This window comes from Danio rerio, chromosome 12, assembly GCF_049306965.1.
Source record: "Danio rerio strain Tuebingen ecotype United States chromosome 12, GRCz12tu, whole genome shotgun sequence".
Lineage (NCBI taxonomy): Eukaryota > Metazoa > Chordata > Actinopteri > Cypriniformes > Danionidae > Danio > Danio rerio.
This window is the reverse complement of record NC_133187.1, coordinates 16,997,077-17,016,507: the sequence shown is the minus strand read 5'-3', so window position 1 is coordinate 17,016,507 and position 19,431 is coordinate 16,997,077. Positions and strand designations below refer to the sequence as shown.

Here is a 19,431-nt window from a genome sequence, read left to right as displayed (position 1 = left end):
ACATAAAAGGATGGAGGATAAAGAAGGACATCTGGGACCTGATGATTTCTGCCAATCACTGACATAGCAAGTTATATCAAAGTGGATAAATCTACTTTTAGTTATGCATGAGCAAGCACTGAGCTATCTACTTCAAGAATATTGCTTTGTGATTATATAATACCCGTTTTTGCCTTCCGGTTGAGACCCTTCCTACTGTTTGTGATTTTCTGCTGCCTGCCTTTTGGACTGTTTATTCAAATTTCAGACATTGATTGTTTGCTGCTAGCCCTGACCCTTAGCCTGTTGTTTGCTTAGCCTGTTTGCTGCTAGCCCTGACCCTTAGCCTTAGCCTGCTTTTTGACTACAATCTTGCTTATCCTGCTTCATTGTGTATGCCCACTCCTGACCCCTGTTTGACTATGAGCTTAATAGAAGCCTGCAAAATGGATCGAAATCCTTGTAATGAGGCGTTACACATAGAGTGACAGCAGATAAATAGATTCACCACAGTTCGACAAATATTACAGCAACAACATAATGTACTTTTGAGGCTTTATTATGCAAGAATGTAGTTGTTTAGATTGCAACAATGCAGTTCATCGATAAAGATAATGCCTATTTTAAATAATAATAATTCCAGTGTGTCAGCGGCCATCAGCCCGTCATACTGAGTAGAGCAAAGATGGTTGCGCCACAAGATGGCAGTGGAGACTGCATATTAAGTCATTTGGGTGAAAAACTCAGTGTTTTCTTTTCGTATTTTAAACTACAGCTGTTTAATTAATAACAAAACAGATAAGTAAAAATATAAGTCAATCTTACTCTTTTGTATGTTGTGGTGCTGTATTTATACCATAATAATCTGTGAATGTTGGCTTTGCTTTGGGTTTGTCATGGTTAATTATTGTGATCTCTCAATTGCAAACAGAGAAATAATGGAAAATCTCTGTAGACTAATGGCATTCATTAATTCATTTATTCATTCATTTTAATTTTGGCTTAGTCCCTTTATTAATCTGGGGTCGCCACAGCGGAATGAACCGCCAACTTATCCAGCACATGTTTTATGCAGCGGATGCCCTTTCAGCTGCAACCCATCACTGGGAAACACTCACATACTCTCATTCACACACATACAGTACGGACAATTTTTTAGCATACCCATTTCACCTGAAAAACATGTCTTTGGACTTGTGGGGCTGATTGACATTTTATGCCAATCAGCCTTATAATCTTAAAATGTGAGCAAAATAATTTGTTTTAGTCATCACTTTAGATATTACGCTAAAGAATAGTTCAAATACTAGTTCAGACGTCAGCTGCAGAAGTGAATGAATGGCAGAAAAAAGTAGTTCTTCGTAAAAAAGGATTTTTGGTAACACTTTATAATATCTTCACACTATGAATCATTCATTAAGCATTAGTATCCACCGAATTCATCATCTGTTAAGCATTAACTCTACATTAAAAAACGTTAGTAAGCAGTTTATGACTGCAGCTACAAATGCTGTATTCTTGACTTATAACCACATTTATAATGTGCTTAATAATTGTACTTTCATAATTTGTGACTGGTTGATTTTTTTTTTTGCATTATTTACAAACCATTTGCATTTAAGAGTATTTGGTGAGTTTTAAGACCATTCAGAATGGGTTAGTAGTAAATGAAATTAACATTTATATATCTTATTATTCAGGCATATAGTAATGGTTACTGTGTTTAAAATGCTTTATTAACTCAACTTCATGCAGTTTTGTGACCTACTCTAAAGTTAGGAGTAGTAATGCTTATAAATCCTTTATAAATGACAATTAAAGGCTTGGTATCAAATGAACAATTATCTTTGCAATCTTATCTAAAAGTTAAAAATACTGTAAAGTTTAAACATTGCTCAAAAATAGGAGTGTCAAAATATAACACAAAACTGGATAAAACAACAATGTAATAGTTTAACAATATAGTAGTATGCAATGTGTAAACTGCACACTGATTTTATATAAGATTGCAAAAATGTATTTGATCCAGTTTCTTTTGTGGATTTTGAAATGAATAGAAATGATTAAAGTAGTGAATAACTGAGCCTTTAATTGCAATTTATAAAGGATTTATAAAGCAAGGATAGTCCTCACTTTAGATTAGGTCACAAAACTGGATGAAGTTGAGTTAATAAAGCATTTATTAACATATAAATGATTAGTAAATGCCTAAATAATAAGAATTATAAATGTTATATTTCAATAGTTTAATAATCATTTACTAACTCTAATAAATTATTAAAAAACAACCAACTATTCTTAAATAACTGGTTTGTAAATAATGAAATTCATGAAAATACAATTATTAAGCACATAGTAAATGTGCTCATAAGTCAAGAATATAGCTTTTGTAGCTGTAGTTATAAACTGAGACTCTCCGTGTTTGAATTTCTTTATATGCACGATTATGTCGTCAAATCTTTGTATACCTTAGTGTTATGGCCATATATTGTCACTTGTGGGACACTAAGGCACTCGGCCTGTGTTTCTGCCATCAAAAAAAAAAAAAAAAAATATATATATATATATATATATATATATATATATATATATATATATATATATATATATTTACAACTCTTGTTTTGGTGCTGAAGTATATAGCGGACTTGTTTTAAAGCACTTCGACCCAAGGGTTATTTGTTTTTCCTTATTTCTTTAAATAATGTAGCCTAGTTGTTTTTTTAATGATTAATGAAGGAATTATAATGTTTTTTTTTCATTGTTTATCTTTATTTACCAGTAGCAGAGTTTTTACAGCTAATGTATAGGCTATTTCTGTCCCTTTGTGTCACCTGGCGGCGTAGTCGGAAAACTGTGTTCATACCTATATATATATATATATATATATATATATATATATATATATATATATATACTGCAAAATACTGGTAAAAAGATACCAACATTTGTATTAAAGTAGTCCACGATAATCAGGTAAACTAAAATATTTGAGGGTTTCATGATTGCTTAGAAAAATAGCACCTGCAAGCAAGTTTTTGTTTTGTTTCAAGTCCAAATATCTAATCATTGTTAAATCAAGCAGCATTTTCGAGAAAAGTAAAACATGTTGTCTTGTTTTCAGAAAAAGTCCAAATTAAGTCAGTTTTTCCTTAAAATAAATAAAATAATCTGCCAATGTGTTAAGCCAAAAAATCTTGTTTTCGTTTTGAAATAAGGTTAACTTATTTTGCTTATCCCATTGATTATTTTGCTTTTTTACAGGTCTAGAATGCTTCTAGATTTAAGTATTTTTAGATATTTGGATGAGAAACAAGACAAAAACTCAAATTAAGAAAAGTATTTTTTGCAGCATATAAGATCAAGTCTCTGCATGTGCTACATCAGTGTGGTTTTGTAGGCACAGAGTGGATGTGCTTGACTGGCTTTCCTGCAGAATAGGCCTGTCTGTTGAAAATATATGGCACATAATGTAAAAACAAAAAATCACACAATGATGACCACTAACTGCTGAGCTGCGTAAGTCTTATATTATGTCAGATAACTGTTAATATCAACTTCCCGATAATTAAACATTATATTTAAAACATTCCTGTTAATACTTTTTGGCAGTTGTTTACAGCTATCAAAATCAGAATTTGTATTTACAAAATACAATTTATTTGCATTCTAAAGACATTGGAAAATGTTTCTTTGTACTTTTGTCAATTAAATAAAGGTTTAAAAAAATCATATTTAACCACATTTTATAATTGACACATTTTTTTTCAAAATATTTTCTTTAAAGAAAGAAATTTTGTCAAACTGGTTTGAAACATGAGCAAATGATGACAGGACTACTTTTTATGTCAAACTATACTTTCGGTAAAGTTTCAGGATCATGAACTAGCATACATCTAAATAAAAAGCATCTCCACACTGCTGTCGAAAAAAAAAATCTTTCTTGCTTTATTACAGTGCATATTTAATTATTTATTGTTCGTACCTCCTCAAAGCAATTGTGGTCCATCCATTCTTGTCTGTATCGGTCAATTCCATCTGAACACCTGAGGGATTATTCACATATACATTCAGTTGGTGATAAAAAAACAATAATAGACATACATGAATTCTGCAAAAATGCATCACAGACATGTAGATCTAAGACTGCTACCTTTGTAGTGTGTTGCACCACCCACAGCCTGATGTGATATTTGACTGGAGACATTGCTTGCAGGTAGTGTGCTGAAGGCAGGCTAAAGGCAAGGCAAGTTTATTTATATAGCACATTTCATATACAATGGCAATTCAAAGTGCTTTACATAAACAAGAATAAAAGAAACAAGTAAAATAAAAATGAAAACAAATAATAAAAATGCGTAAAAACAAAACAAAACATAAAAACAGGTAAAATGTGATATAAAAGAATGAAGTAGAAGAGAAAAACAAAGACAGATATATCATCATAAAATAAATATAATATCTGATATCATATGAAATTAGTTTAGTTCATTATTATTTCATTTTAATTTATTGTTTTAGAGGAGAGAAAGAAGTTATTTTCTTACTCACTAGGCAATGGCGTGAACTCAAATGCTGAGTTATTGACGATCTTTGTTGTGTCAATTTCCACCCGATGGTATTCATAGATTGTCTTTTGTTTAGCATCTGTTGATGATATAATTATAAACTGTTTATCAAAATGATAACAAATAGGTTTCCATCCTAATTTTAAGTAACATTTGTAATATCCCATATGTAGGGGTATACCTCCGGGAAAATGGCAAAATAAACATTGAAAGTTGTTGCCTCAGGGTGTGCAGACAAAGCACAGTTCAATCTTAGAAGGTAATTTATCTGAATAATTTGGCGAAAGACTTAAAGATTATACATTTTTTGTTACACATCAAATAATTTGTTAGATAAATTTGTCTTGATTGCAGTTCATTTGTATATGTAGGTCTTATTAAATGAAACAATGGCTATGTTTACATGCACCTAACATATTTCTAAAGATGCTATTGGCTTGAATTTTTCAATGGATGTTGCAAACAGCTAAGGAAATCCATATATGCAAAGAAAATATGCAAAGATATATTATATATTAATAAACATTACTAAACATTTTACAACTACAGCTACTATTTGTAATAATGCTTATACTGTCTTGACTCATAAATACATGTATAATGTGATTTATTGCATTTTCAATTTTGTTGATTAACTTTTTTTTACTACATTACGTATTGCATTAATTAATAAACAGTTATTTTAAAGTAGTTGGTCATTTTTAAGATATTTCAGGACAAGTAAGGAAATTAGTAAAACTATTTAAATTAACATTTATATCTTATTATTCAGGCATACAGTTATAGTTGCTTTGTATGTTAATAAAGGGTTTAATTACAGAACTTTATCAATATTAATTTTTGTGAGGACTATTTATGCTTTGTAAATATTATTTAAATGACAATAAAAGGCTAAATTAAGATTTTTCATTACAACATCTGATAATGATTTGTTATGGAAAATATTTACTTCTATGGGTAACCATATGAGCTGACTTTTGAATTCATGAATTCAGATTGAGCTCAGATTGATCAAACTCTGACAATGTGGTTACATTAATATTTTAAATATGATTGAACCGTCATTACGGTTACGAACAGATTATTTGGGTGCATGTAAACATAGTCAATAGGGCTTCTTTGAGTGCATATTTTTTGTCCACATTTTATGTGCACCTCCAATATCTGATATCCCAAAAGGTGCATAAAATGTGTAGTTAGAAACATAGCTAGTAAAACATCCCCTGTAGATTGCATTCATTACTAATGCCATACTGACCTGAAGACTGTGGAGAAGACAGAAGGGCAATAAAGGCATCAGAAAGTCCTACTTTTACTGGATGCTCTGTCGAGTTGATTTTCTCCACAGGCAAAGGAACCTATTTAGTAAAGCCAAATATTAAAATTAAACAATAACAAAGTCATGTTTGTTCTACTTTGTAAATTTGATATGCAATATATACATTTTTCATAGAAATGGTTTGTGGTCATTTTATTTTCTGCTGCTTTGGTGACAACAACTGAGTGGAAGTGAAATTTGAAAAAGTAATAGCCCATTTGTTTATTTTAAATATTGGTTATCTGAGCCAAGTGAAACTGCTGAGGCTTACTTACATCTTTGTAGTTGAAGACAATGGTCCCATTACGACAGAGGACAGTCTGGAAAGTGAAAGCTCCTTCAGTCTCTCGATCCTTTAGCCTTACTTTATCCCACTGCACCACAAATGTATCACCTAGGGTACCAATGTCAGTTTAAATTGCAATTGAACACTACATGCAGTTTTATAAATCACTAAATCTAGTGTAGTCGACTTTCTAATTCCTAAAATATACAGAGGTAGGACAATGAAACTAAAATGCCTGGTTTAAGACCAGAATAATCAATTAGTATGAAGTAGGGCCTTCTTTTGGAACCAGTACAACATCGAGTCTTCTTGGGAGTAATAGTTACAACTCCTGCACAGGGGCCAGATGGATTATGAACCATTCTACTTGCAGAATAGTGGAAAAGTCACTACATGATGCTGGTGAAGGAAAATGTTTCCTAACTCCTTCAAAACACCCCAAAGTGGTTATATAATATTTAGTTCAGGTGACTGTGCAGGCTATGGGAAATTTTATGTTCACTTTCATTTTCATTAAACCACTCTGCCACCAGATTTGGTGTGTATATTGGTGCATTATCATCCGGATACACTGCACTGCCAGTTGTTCTCCAGAATGGTTTGGTAGTCCTTGGTAGTAACACATTCATCTAGTATTGGTTCTAGGGAATGCAATAATATTGCAGCCCAAACCATCACTGATCCATCCCAATGCTTCACTCTGGGCATGCAACAGTCTGGGTTGTAGGCTTCTTTGGGGCTCCTCCACAGCGCAACTCTATTGGATGTGGAAAAGATAGTGAAGGTGGACTCTTCAGAGAACAATACATGTTTTACATTGTCCGCAGCCCAAGATTTTTGTTGCTGGCACCATTGAAACCGCAATTTTTAGCCAGAGTGACCAAAAGGTTTGGCTGTAGCAGCCCGGCCATGTATATAGCTACTGTGGAGCTATTGACAAACAGTTTTGGCTGAAGCAGGAGAGTCGAGGTGCACATTTAATACTGCAGTAAGTTTGGCAGATGTTGTTTATGTTTTTTGGATAAAAAATCTGGGTTAGCACCTGGACATATCTTTTAGACAGCTTACTGTTGCGTCCACACTTACTCCTGTTGGATGTGGTTTGTGGTTTGTCTTTCTTGGTGGTATGCTGACATTACCCAGAATACTGGGGCTTGATACTTAAAAAAAAAAAAAAAAAAAAAAAAAAAGCTTTTCTTGGTCACAGATGCACCATCAAGATGCGCACCAACAATTTGTCCTCTTTTAAACTCTGATATGTCACCCATAATGTTGTGTGCATTGTCCTTGCCATTGTGACTGCCATTGCCACATCCAGATGGATGCGAATTGCAAATTGGCATCCTTAATTTCATCCCCTATTTAATCGCTCTTGTCTCCTTGTCTTTTGTCAGACCATCTTTGTGTGTTGTCTAAGTAACTCGCTCGAGATCCGCCCACTAAGTACGGGCATTCGTCACGCCACAAGTCTGCCACCACGTGGTCAACCTCATGAACTGTTCTGCCAGCCTGGTCTGATCCTGTCTTCATGAGCATTAAATATTGAACTTTTCATTTGCCCTTTTCCTCAGATTGAGGTGTTTTTGGTTCTTCTGAAGAAAGTTTCAGCCGCATTATTGAATCAGTGATTTCTCCTTACATCATGTGCTTAGTCATTCTGAATGATCTTTAAAACCACCAGCTAAAATAACTGGTTTGTAAATTGTGCCTGGTTTGTAAATACTTAATTGAGTAATAAAAATCAATCATTAAGAAAGTATGAAAGTACAACCATTAAGCATATTATAAATGTGCTTAAAAGTAATATAAGAATGGGTTTTACTCAGACTTAGGTCCCATTCACACTAATGCATTTTAGTTTTAAATCACCATTTTAAAATGAACTGGTGTTTCATCTAGCCTTTTTGAAAAGGTCTCTGTCCACACTATACCGCTAAAAACGTACATCACGTGACCATACATACACTCCTGTATGTGCTGAAATTTGCTAGAAGCCATAAGTCACAACATCAGGGGCCTCATGTACGAAGACTTGCGTGGAAATCTTACTAAAACATTGCGTACGCACAAAGCTGTAAATGTGCGTACGCAGAAAAAAATTCAGATGTATGAAACACTGCGTACGCAGAATCTCACGCATATTCTTTTGTACATCTGAATGAACGTGAAACTGAGCGCAACATGCACGAGCACAAAACCTGCCTCCTCCCCCGTATGAATATGCTAATGACTATGCTAATGGCAAAACCCAACGAAAAAGCAATGGCAAAAGCAAGCAAAAAGAGAAACTTTGAACAGAATGTGAATTGGAGGTGCTGCTTTCGGAGGTAGACCGGAGAAAAGCGGTGTTATTTGCAAGTTTGTTCTCCGGAATTAACAACAAAAGAAAAAAATAGAGTGGGAGAGTTTAGCTGATGCGGTTAACACAGTTGGGTCTGAACATCGCACTGAGTGCATTAAAAAAAAAGAGATAGTGTGGTTTATATCTGTAAAATGTTGCAGGATGCTTAGCAGATTCAGTGGCGCTACTCGTTAGACGCATGTGATCATGAATTGATACGTTCGAGTATGAACTCGGCTCGAATCCAGCGTCTGATGAACTCTTTCTTGTTTTTTCCCCCGCTACATATCAGATTTTGCCAACTATTTATCACGAGAAAGACAAGTAGGAATCATCAATAAGTTCATATCAATAAGCATCATATTTTATTTGCACATTTATTAAATGGAAATGTTTCTGATTCACGCATGCAAATTCATCTTCAGATAGTGTCTTAATAGCAATGTGCGTGCGGTAGATCACTCAGATTACATTGGGAAAACAGGCGACTGCTGCAAATTGTGCTTTAATGTTTAACTGGTCAACTGTATGGTATGGAAACCTTATATAGCTGCTGAACCCGTCTCATACAGCTGCCATTGCAAGGCTCAGACACTTTGTAGAGAAATTTAACACAACTGCCTCTAGGAGTCCCCAATGGAAATAAAACAGACACGCACAAAAAATGTGCGTACGCCTGCCAGAAAGCTGCGCACATTCCCACGTTCAGTTCATTGTTAGATCCAAAACGTGAGCGATTCTGAGCATGAAACCTGGCGTACGCAAAGTTTTTGTGCGTACGCAGCGTTGATACATGAGGCCCCAGGACAAATTTTATTATTTGTTTCAGTATTTTAAGAGCTAAGTCCTGCTCATCAGGATTTCTTCTGCTTGGATTTGTAATAAAAAAGGTGGTCCTGAAAGCCAGCTTTGTCATGTAGCTTGATCTGCAGGGCTTTTCTCATTGATCAGGGTGTGTAGACTTTCTGATATAAGACACCATGTTTGCCACACAAACATATAATCTCTTGGAAGTGTTGTAAATACACTAAAGACAACACATACACATTAAACAAACCCCTTCTATTTCAGGACTGACTGCACTATAGATTTTTGTTTTCTTTTAGTATCTATCCACAGGTCCACATACAGAGGTTGGACAATGAAACTGAAACTCTTGCTAATTTGATGTTGGAGGTTTCATGGCTAAATTTGACCAGCCTCATGGACAGTCTTCATTAATTCCACCAGTAAGAGCAGAGTGTGAAGGTTTAATTAACAGAGTAATAGCAGTTTTGCTTAAAATATGGCAATGCACACAACATTATGGTGATTTATCAGAGTTTAAAAGAGGACAAATTGTTGTTGTGCATCTCACTGTTGCATCTGTGATGAAGACAGAAAATCTTTGTTATGTATCTAGAGCCACGGTATCCAGGGTAAAATGTCAGCTTACCATCAAGTTCGAATCACATCCAAGGGGAGTTACTGTAAAGCACTGTAAGTGTAAACTGTGCACTAGGAACGTGGCATTAAGTGCCTCCTCTGTCATCACCTCTGTCAGTCTTAGACCGTAGACCAGACCTCCTAGACTAAAATCTGCTCTTGCCTTCTTTAAAAAAAAAAAAAAAAAGTATCTATCTTAAAGTGATAGTTCACCCAAAAATGTACATTGACTCACTATTTACTCTCCCTCAAGTGGATCCAAACATTTATGAGTTTCTTTTTTTTTCTGTTAAACACAAAATATGATATTGTGAAGAAAGCTGAAAGCCTGTAACCATTGACCTCCATAGTTTAGTTTTTCCTAATATGAAAGTTTCTCAGATCAATTTTAAATTATCATTGTATAATAAAAAAAATAATTGATGTGACTATTTTTAATATGCCAGACCCAAAATAAAATTTTAAAATATTGATTTTAACATGCAAACAACATACAAAACCTATCTTCATGCACCTGCAGTTTCCAACAGCATAGAAAAAATAAATAAATTGGCCTGCCCTAAATATTTTTCACTTAAAATTACAAATTAAGATTATTTAAAAAAAACATGACTGAATCGTTTTTAAGAACAAGCATAGGCTGTTTTTATCCAATCATTTTTTTTTCTGTCTAATAAAAAAGTAGGCAACCTCAAATTTATTGCTCTTATTGCTCCAGAGAAAATAATTAATGCTCTGCTGTAATTCTTGCATTATATAGGTTATTTTATAAATGGATCTTTTATAAGCACTTTTAATAACTGTAATTCTTTATAAGAGAACCCTCAGACTTGAGAACTTGAGTTGCTCTGCCAAAGCAGTACTGCAACTGTCTTCAGTTCCTGATTGTTCTTGGGACATTTTCCCTTTAGTTTTTTCTTTAACAAGTGAAATGCATGCTCCATCGGATTCAGGTCAAGTGGCTGACTTGGCCATTGCATAACATTCCACTTTTTTCCCTTCAACATTTCTTTGGTTGCTTTTGCAGTGTGCTTTGGGTTATTGTCCCTCTGCTCTGTGAAGCACCATAAGATGAGTTCTAAAGCATTTGGCTTAACATGAGCAGAAAATATTGCCTGAAACACTTCAGAATTCATCCTGCTGCTTTTGTCAGCAATTACAGCATCAATAAATACGAGAGAACCAGTTCCATTAACAGCCATACATGGCCACGCCAAGTCACTACTACCACAATGCTTTAGTGCTGATCATAAGTTCCCTTTCTTTTCTATACTCTTCTCTTCCCATCCCACTGTTACACGTTGATCTTAATTTTATCTGTCCATAGGATGTTTTTCCAGCACTGTGAAGACTTTTTTTAGGACTCTAATCTGGCCTTTCTGTTTTTGAGTTAACATCTTGTGGTGAACCCTCTGTATTTTCTCTGGTGAAGTTTTCTCTTAATTGTTGACATTGACAAACATACACCTAACTTCTGGTGAGTGTTCTTGATCTGGGTAACTGCTGCAAAGGGTGTTTTCTTCACCAGGGAAAAAATTCTTTGGTTGTCTACCACAGATGTTTCTATGAATTTCCAGGAGCCTCATGTACGAAGACTTGCGTTGAATTCATACTAAAACATTGCGTACGAACAAATTCAAGAGTTCACACTTAGCTGATGATTGGTAATAAGCTAGTTTGGCATGCTGTCCCGGGAGAGAGCCCCGAGCTCATGAGAGCCCGGGGCTCCCTCCCGTTGCAGGGCGAGAGGGGAGTTTGAGCTCGGGTAGATCTCGAGAACCCCCCTCCCTCCTGCTGCGTGAGGGTTGCTAAGGTGATGCGTTGCTGACAGAATTGAATCAAATTTGGTGCTTATTTGGATTAGTCAATTTACTTAGAGTCATGTTTTTGGGAGTGTGGGAGGAAACCGGAGGACCCGGGGAAAACCCACGCAAGCACGGGGAGAACATGAACTCCACACGAAAATGCTGACCGTTTGGGTAGATGCCCGAACCGGAGGCATTTTGCTGTGAGGCTGCAGTGCTAGCCACTGGGCCGCCGTGCTGCCCTGTAGACAAAGGAGGAGGCGAAGGGGTGGAAGTGGGGATTCTTCAAGACGAAGATGACTAAAGGTAAGGTGTTTGGTTATTTATACTTGGTTAGGAGTAGTCTGATTGGTGGTTCGTACATTAGCTTGACTCGGGGCCAGCCGTGTCAATCATAAGCATGTGATCCTCTCAAAATTAGTTTATGAATAAACTTCACTTCACGAAGCCAATTTACATAGCCTATGCAAATTCATCTTTAGATGGCACCTTTATAGCAATGTGCGTGCATTAGATCGCTCTGATTACATTGGGAAAACTGGCAATAGCAGCAAAGTGCGCTTTAATGTTTGGCTGATCAACTGCAGGGTATGGAAATCTTATATACCTGCTAGACATGCGGATGATCCCGTCTCATACAGCTGCCATTGCACAGCTTAAAGGTACTTTGTAGTGTGCAATTTAACACAATTGCCTCTAGGAGTCCCCAATGGAAAAAAAAAAAACACATAAGAAATGCACATCCGGCATGAAGTTGACGTGGACCAACGCACATTCTCACTTTCATTTCATCGTTAGTAAATCCAAACGTGAGCGTGAAACTAATGTACGCAAAGTTTTTGCGCGTACGCAGTGTTGATACATGAGGCCCCAGGTATTTTGGTGTTGCTAAACTCACTGGTTGCTTTTTTCTTATAAATAATGTTCCAAATAGTCGTTTTGGCCACAGCTAATGTTTTTGCGATCTCTTTTTTTTTCAGCCTAATGATGGCTTGCTTGACTGATAATGAAAGTTCTTTGGATATCATCTTGAGAGTTGACAGTAACAGATTTCAAATGCAAATAGCATACTCGAAATAAACTCTGGACATTTTATCTGCTAATTGTAATTGGGATGATGAGGAAACAACACACACCTGGCCATGAAACAGCTTAGAAGCCAATTGTCTAATTACTTTTGGTCCCATAACAAGTGGGAGGTAAACATGCAAATTGTTGTAATTTTTGCAGCATTCACCTGATTGTAAATACCCGCACATTTAAGCTGACACTCTGCAGTTAAAGCACATATTGGTAATTTAATTTCAAAGCTACTGTGTTGGTGTATAGAACCAAAATTGTTAGAACTGTGTTGATGTCTCAATTTTTATGGACCTAACTGTACAGTATGTGTCAAACTGTGATAAGGAATATCCTTCTTTTCACTCTTTTCTTTTTGCTTCTTTAGCAAAATATGTCTGTAGGCAATTGTAGTTGCACATGTTAATGCCCTGTAAGTTAACAAATATGTGTTGCATTTTTATTCAGCAAAACTTTAGATAAAAAAATAAAATAATAGTAAGCAATTAACATACCATTAATCCAGTAAAAATGAAACCTTTAGGTTAACGGTTAAATGGTCAGCATGAGCATCCTTATGACAGAACTTGTATTTTTGTGTGAACTATCCCTTTAAATTAAAGATTAAGAATATTTTTAAGAGCATTACTAAGATGTCTTAAACATAAGGGCCCGAGTGATCAGGCAAGTTTGGATATAAAAAGAGATTTCTTACAGTAAGTTAAGGTAAGCGATAAATAACCAAATAATAATAATAAAAACCTATATATTCAACATATAGAACACACCTTGAAGCTCTCTTCCCCATCACTATCTGAAACATCAGATTAGTTTTCTTCTGGTTTTGTGGCCAAAAAGGAAGTTCTGCTGCTACTAAGAAGACAATATCAGAGTTTCTGCAAATAAATTAACATGATTAATATAATTAAACTGAACTTACCATTGTCCAGATACCGCACAGTAGAGTATTTAGAATAACTTGGATCAAAGTTTGCCATGAGTGGGGCGATATATTGCGTTGCTGTCAGCATGCGATGTGTTATATCTCCAGTGAAGATAAACCCTATAAAAAAAGTATCAGACTTTAAAAGAAATTTGTCTTACAAAATAAGCCCCATCCCCTTGTTATTCTGTTTTACTTATTTATTTTTTGATAACAACATACGGCACAAATGGTTAATGTGGAAACGTAAAGCCATTTTTTTTTCTTTTCCCACTTTTTTCATTCAAAAGGTGTGCAGACATTTAAGGGGCAGAGGCACAACAATTTTAAAAATTAAAATGCATTAAAGGATATTTCACCCTATATTCACCATATACTTACCCTTAAAAGGATAGGTCATTCAAAACTGAAAATTCTGACACCAAACACTCACCATTTACAACGAGTAAAAGTTCAGTTAAAAAAGTATATAATCAATAAATATTGTATAATGTTGGTTACTAATGACCACTGACTTCCATAGTAAGAAAAAATGGAAGTCAACAGCTAACTCATATATACACATTTTATAGTTTCAAGTAACATTATATATTTTAAATAAATAACTGGAAAAAATGAGAGGGGAATATTTTCAATATTCAGCTATTGTTTGTCCATTAATTAACCTGTTTGCCTATGATATTATCCTGGCAACTTTAACCTGCAAAATTTGGCCCTATTTACACTAATACACTTTAGTTTTAAAACTAAAAATGAAAATGATCCACGTCCACACTGGCAATTCATCTAGCATAATTTAACAAATGTCTGTCCACACTATACTGCTGAAAACATGCATCACGTGACCACACACACACACACTCTGGTACACACACTCCCTTGTATGGGCACTTCTGAGCGGGTGCTTTGAGAACATCTCCTCTGGTGAGCGCAACACGTCGGACAGTTCATCAAGAAAATGTTTCTATCTGAAAATGGCTGTACACTGTCGCTTCCCATCCAACCTGATAGAGCTTGAGAGGTACTGCAAAAAGGAATGGACAAAAAAATCCAAAAGACAGGTGTGCTAAGCTTTTCACATTGTCATTATGGGGTATTGTGTGTAGAATTTTTTTGATTGAATAAATTAATTAGATTAATTTTGGAATAAGGCTGTAACATAAAAATGTGGAAAAAGTTGTGACGATTTATTTTGGATGACATCTGTTCCTTGGAAAGAAGGCGGGCTTGGCGTCATAGAGAAGAAAAGCAAGAGAGAGAAGGAAGTGGTACTGGCAGTCATGGAAGACGCACGCTGCGGTTGGATGTAGGGATGCTCATTTCGGTTAATTTTGCTAACCGACAACCGCCGCTCATTAATCTGTTATTAACGGTTAACTGGTCAGATTACTATTAATTTTATATTAAACAAATTAACATTACTATTTTGTGTCCGACAAATTAAATATTGCATTTTAAAATACTGATTTATTTTTATATGCTAGCATATTAATAATAGAACAATACAACAGAGCATTTTCACGCAACTGCAGTGTTTAACACAGAAGAACAGAATAACCTAAATAAAATAAATAGGACTGCCCTAAATTATTTTCACTTAAATAATTAATTTATATTACAAAATGAAAATACTGACAGATTCTTTTTAATAACCGGCATAGGCTGTTTTTTTCCAATTTTTTTCTTCTATCAAATAAAAATAGCTGATTTCCTCATTGCCCGCTCCACAGAAAATATGCATTTATTTAATGCCCCGCTGTTATTATTATAATCACAAAACCTTTTTACATTTTTAATAGAAATCATTACTTTAAAGAATATGTCTTGATGGTTTCCTTTCTCTCCCTCGCGGTTCAAGTGCGCGCTGCGTGATAAAAAGACAACATTGCGCACATATGTTGACTTTTTGTAAACAGTTTTGTTGTTTAAATATGATATTGCATTAATGTGCATACATGCTTTATAAGCTGTAATATAAAAGGTAAAGCCAATTTGTTGCGTTTATGACGCAGATCCAGGTCAACATCAACGCTTTTTTTGGCATCAACACGTCTGTTTCAAACAGCAATATTCTTCTTCCATTTTGCTTCTTTGGCAAATGTGTCTGTAGCCACGGGTTATACGTTATCGTCCCGCAAAGTTAAGTATGTCTTTTAGTAAAACAAGTGGCCGACCACAGCTAACGTGCTTTTTTTCATTCCAAAAACGTGAGGCACACCTGCCTTTATATGTTGACAAGGAAAAAAGAAGAGGAGAGCGTGGTCCTCTTATAAAACGACTGAATCAGCTGGGTATTGATTGTGCAAAAGTGTTGCTGTCTATGTTGTTACAATTGTAATATTTAATAATATTGTGATATTCAGCATTTGTACATTCATCCAGCTCTGGATAACTTAAAACAGCGATTAGACCTTCAGAGCGGCAATAATGCATCCTAAAGTAAAGCGAAACGGCTATAACTCCAACAAGATAGAGTGATTACAGAGATATGCAGAGTCATACTTTATTTTTAAATAAAGTATAACTATAGAAACTGTGTTCATCTTAACTGAAAGCTTCTGCGTGTTTGCTGGGCTCACGCATCGCGCACCTGTCAGTCAGTCAGTCAGCACGTAACCCCAAAGGATTAAACACGCACAGCACAATACGGTTACAGAAAAGTTTGCGCTGTTATAATCCACTTACCTTTTAATACAATTTGGTGCGATTATAATCCGCTAATAAAAACAACAACAACAATAACTGAATGTTTTGAATGTGAATGTAGCTGTGGCTGGATGCATTTTGTTCCCCGCCATGGAAGAATGAATGTAGCGGAAACCAAGCTCTATAAAAGTTCTCTGTAGTTGTCTTGACAACACAAACTGCTGCTCTGGGATGAGCCGCGTGCAAAAGATGCCCCTCTTAACGCAAAGGCGCATTCAATCGGCCCCTTATGCAGTCAAACTAAAAATATATAAAATAATAATTTTAATCATTTAACTGATAGCATTAATCGGTCACAAACGCACCCATTCGGTTAACGGTTAATCGATTATTTTGAGCATCCCTAGTTGGTTGTTCATCATGCTTTCATCAGCCAGCGTTGTTTAAACCCGGTAGAGATGGCAAGAAGCGAATGAACTGAAGCGAGAACCGAAAAGCATCTACTGCATTTTAGCGTGTCAACTGAAGTGAGAACCAAAAAGCATCTGCTGCATTTCAGCGTGTCAACTGAAGTGAGAACTGAAAAGCATCTACTGCATTTCAGCGAGTCCACTGAAGAGAGAACCAAAAAGCATCTGCTGCATTTCAGCGTGTCAACTGAAGTGAGAACTGAAAAGCATCTACTGCATTTCAGCGTGTCAACTTAAGTGAGAACCGAAAAGCATCTACTGCATTTCAGCGTGTCAACTGAAGTGAGAACCAAAAAACATCTACTGCATTTCAGCGCATTGATTCTGATTTACACTTTCGGTTTTTATTTTCTACTGGGACTTGTGAACTGGGTTATAATTGAACTATTTTTGACCATTTTGAGTTTGTTTCGGATTTATGCCTTCCTGAACCATTTGTTGGGTTTTGCATTGATGTGTTTCTTTGTTGTTGTATTGCTGATTTTCGAACATGATTGATAGTTATGAAAGAGTGTTTTGAGTGTTTTTTCCCCTTTATGATCACAACTTGTGGGTCTGTATGTGAACAGAAGTTTAACAGACCTTTATAAGGTTTCCTGCTTATATTTTTTGTTTGAATTATTTGACAGTGACAGTGTCTGTGCAACCCAGTATTATTAAGTAAGTAAAGGGAATGTTACAAAGTGAAGCACTATAAATACTTTCCACTGTAGCATGTTACTGTCACAGAGGTCAGCTAGTAGTTATGCTTGTTTCACATATACTGTAGGCAATTTCGTCTCCAGTGTGTATATGCAGCAATTGAAATTTTTGCTTTCAGCAGTGATTTGAGCAGTGCCATTAAACAAGACAGCAAAACAGCAAGTCTTTATGTATCCTCCAAAAGGAGGCCTGACATCATACTAATGAATTACTGTGATCTATAAGTAGGCCTTTCAGGAAAAAAAAACTATTTAAAAAATGCAGGGGGAAATTGATAAAGAGTGAACTGCAGCTGGAGTCAGTGCTTCACGAAGCACTATGCACAGACTTATGCAAGACAAGGGTTTCCGCAGTCGCACTGCTTGTGTCAAGCCACTCTTAAACAACAGACAGCATCATAAGCGTCTTGTCTGGGTTGAAGAACTGTTACTGAGTGGTCTAAAGTTATGTTCTCTGATGAAAGTAAATTTTGCATCTTCTTTGGAAATCAGGGTCCCAGAGTTTGGAGAAAGAGAGAACAGAAACACAGTCCACGCTGCTTGAGGTCTAGTGTAGTTTTCACAGTCAGTGATGGTTTGGGGTGCCATTTCATCTGCTGGTGTTGCTTTGCTGTTTTTTATGAGGTCCAAGGCAAACACCCCATATACCAGGACATTTTAGAGCATTTCATGCTTCCTTCTGCTGACCAACTTCATGGAGATGCAGAATTTATTTTCCAACAGGACTTGGCACCTACACACAGTGCCACCACTAGCAGTACCTGGTTTAATGACCATGGTATCCCTGTTCTTAAATGGCCAACAAGCTCGCCCGACCTTAACCCAACAGAAAATCTATGGGGTATTGTAAAGAGGAAGATGGGATATGCCAGACCCAATAATGCAGAAGAGCTGAGGGGCACTATTAGAGCAAACTGGGCTCTTATAACACCTGAGCAGTAGGAGAATTATTTTTCTAATTACCAAATTAGATATAATAATGTTTAACATCCGGTGTGCATTAAGGGATGGGGCAAGTGGAAGACTTAATTTAATATGCCTCTTGGCCAATTTGAATAACAGGTTATTCCGTTCGGACTGGTCAATACCCCTGCTGTATTCCAGACCCTCATTAAAAATGTTCTAATGCTGCGTTCACACTAGACACGGAAGAAGCGTCAAGCGCAAGTGATTTACATGTAGAGTGAATACAAAGACGCGATTACACATCCTGTGGCACAAATTACGTTATTCGCATGAATGAAGCGGCACGAGTTGAGCAGCACCAGTTGAGCGTTCAGCAAATTTTGAACTTCAGCGGACAAAATGTTCATGCATCTATTTATGCATGAATAGCACGTCTGGTGTGAACACAACAGAGACATGCTAAACTTTTTTATATTTGTATATTTAGATGATATCTCTCAATGAGTAGAGAGTACACTAAGGGTTTTGTGCAGTGTTTGTTTTCTAGCTTTTTGTATAGTTCCTGTCTGATCATGCTCTCTCACATGCCTGTTATCAAATTATCTTGCTATGCTGTTTTGATTAACCTACAAATCAACAAATTTCTAATTTAGTGTCATTTACAATTAAATCTTTACTTATCAAGAATTTTTTTTTTTTTTACAATTCTTTACCATTATCCTTCTCAAGCTCTTCAATGTTTAGATTGCAGCTCAGCCAAAATGTTTGGCCAGTGGAGAACTGGTCATACCAGTCGAGCCTGTTTTCTTCAAAGGTTTGTTCTTCCCTTCCATTAATTTGTGGAGTTTTGGATCCTTGCCTCTAGCTTGCTTGGTTGAGGCTGGAGAAGATGTGGTTTTGCGGAGCAGTTCTTCAGAGTATCGGCCTTCAATTTTGACATTTGTATTAAACTTAACTTTAGCAGTGACATTTGTACTAAACTGA

General features: G+C 35.8%; 1 protein-coding gene across 2 annotated transcripts in view; it reads right to left on the bottom strand.

Moving 5' to 3' along the window:
• The window catches only part of plxdc1 (plexin domain containing 1), a 98,041-nt gene that overhangs the window by 25,580 nt on the left and 53,030 nt on the right, over positions 1 to 19,431 (bottom strand). For both annotated transcript variants that reach the window (XM_005156124.6, NM_001146306.1), the window contains 6 exon segments: positions 13,722 to 13,844; positions 6,141 to 6,259; positions 5,806 to 5,905; positions 4,531 to 4,626; positions 4,133 to 4,214; positions 3,965 to 4,025 (listed from right to left, as the gene is read on the bottom strand). In XM_005156124.6, coding sequence (XP_005156181.1) covers positions 3,965 to 4,025; positions 4,133 to 4,214; positions 4,531 to 4,626; positions 5,806 to 5,905; positions 6,141 to 6,259; positions 13,722 to 13,844 — 581 coding nt within the window.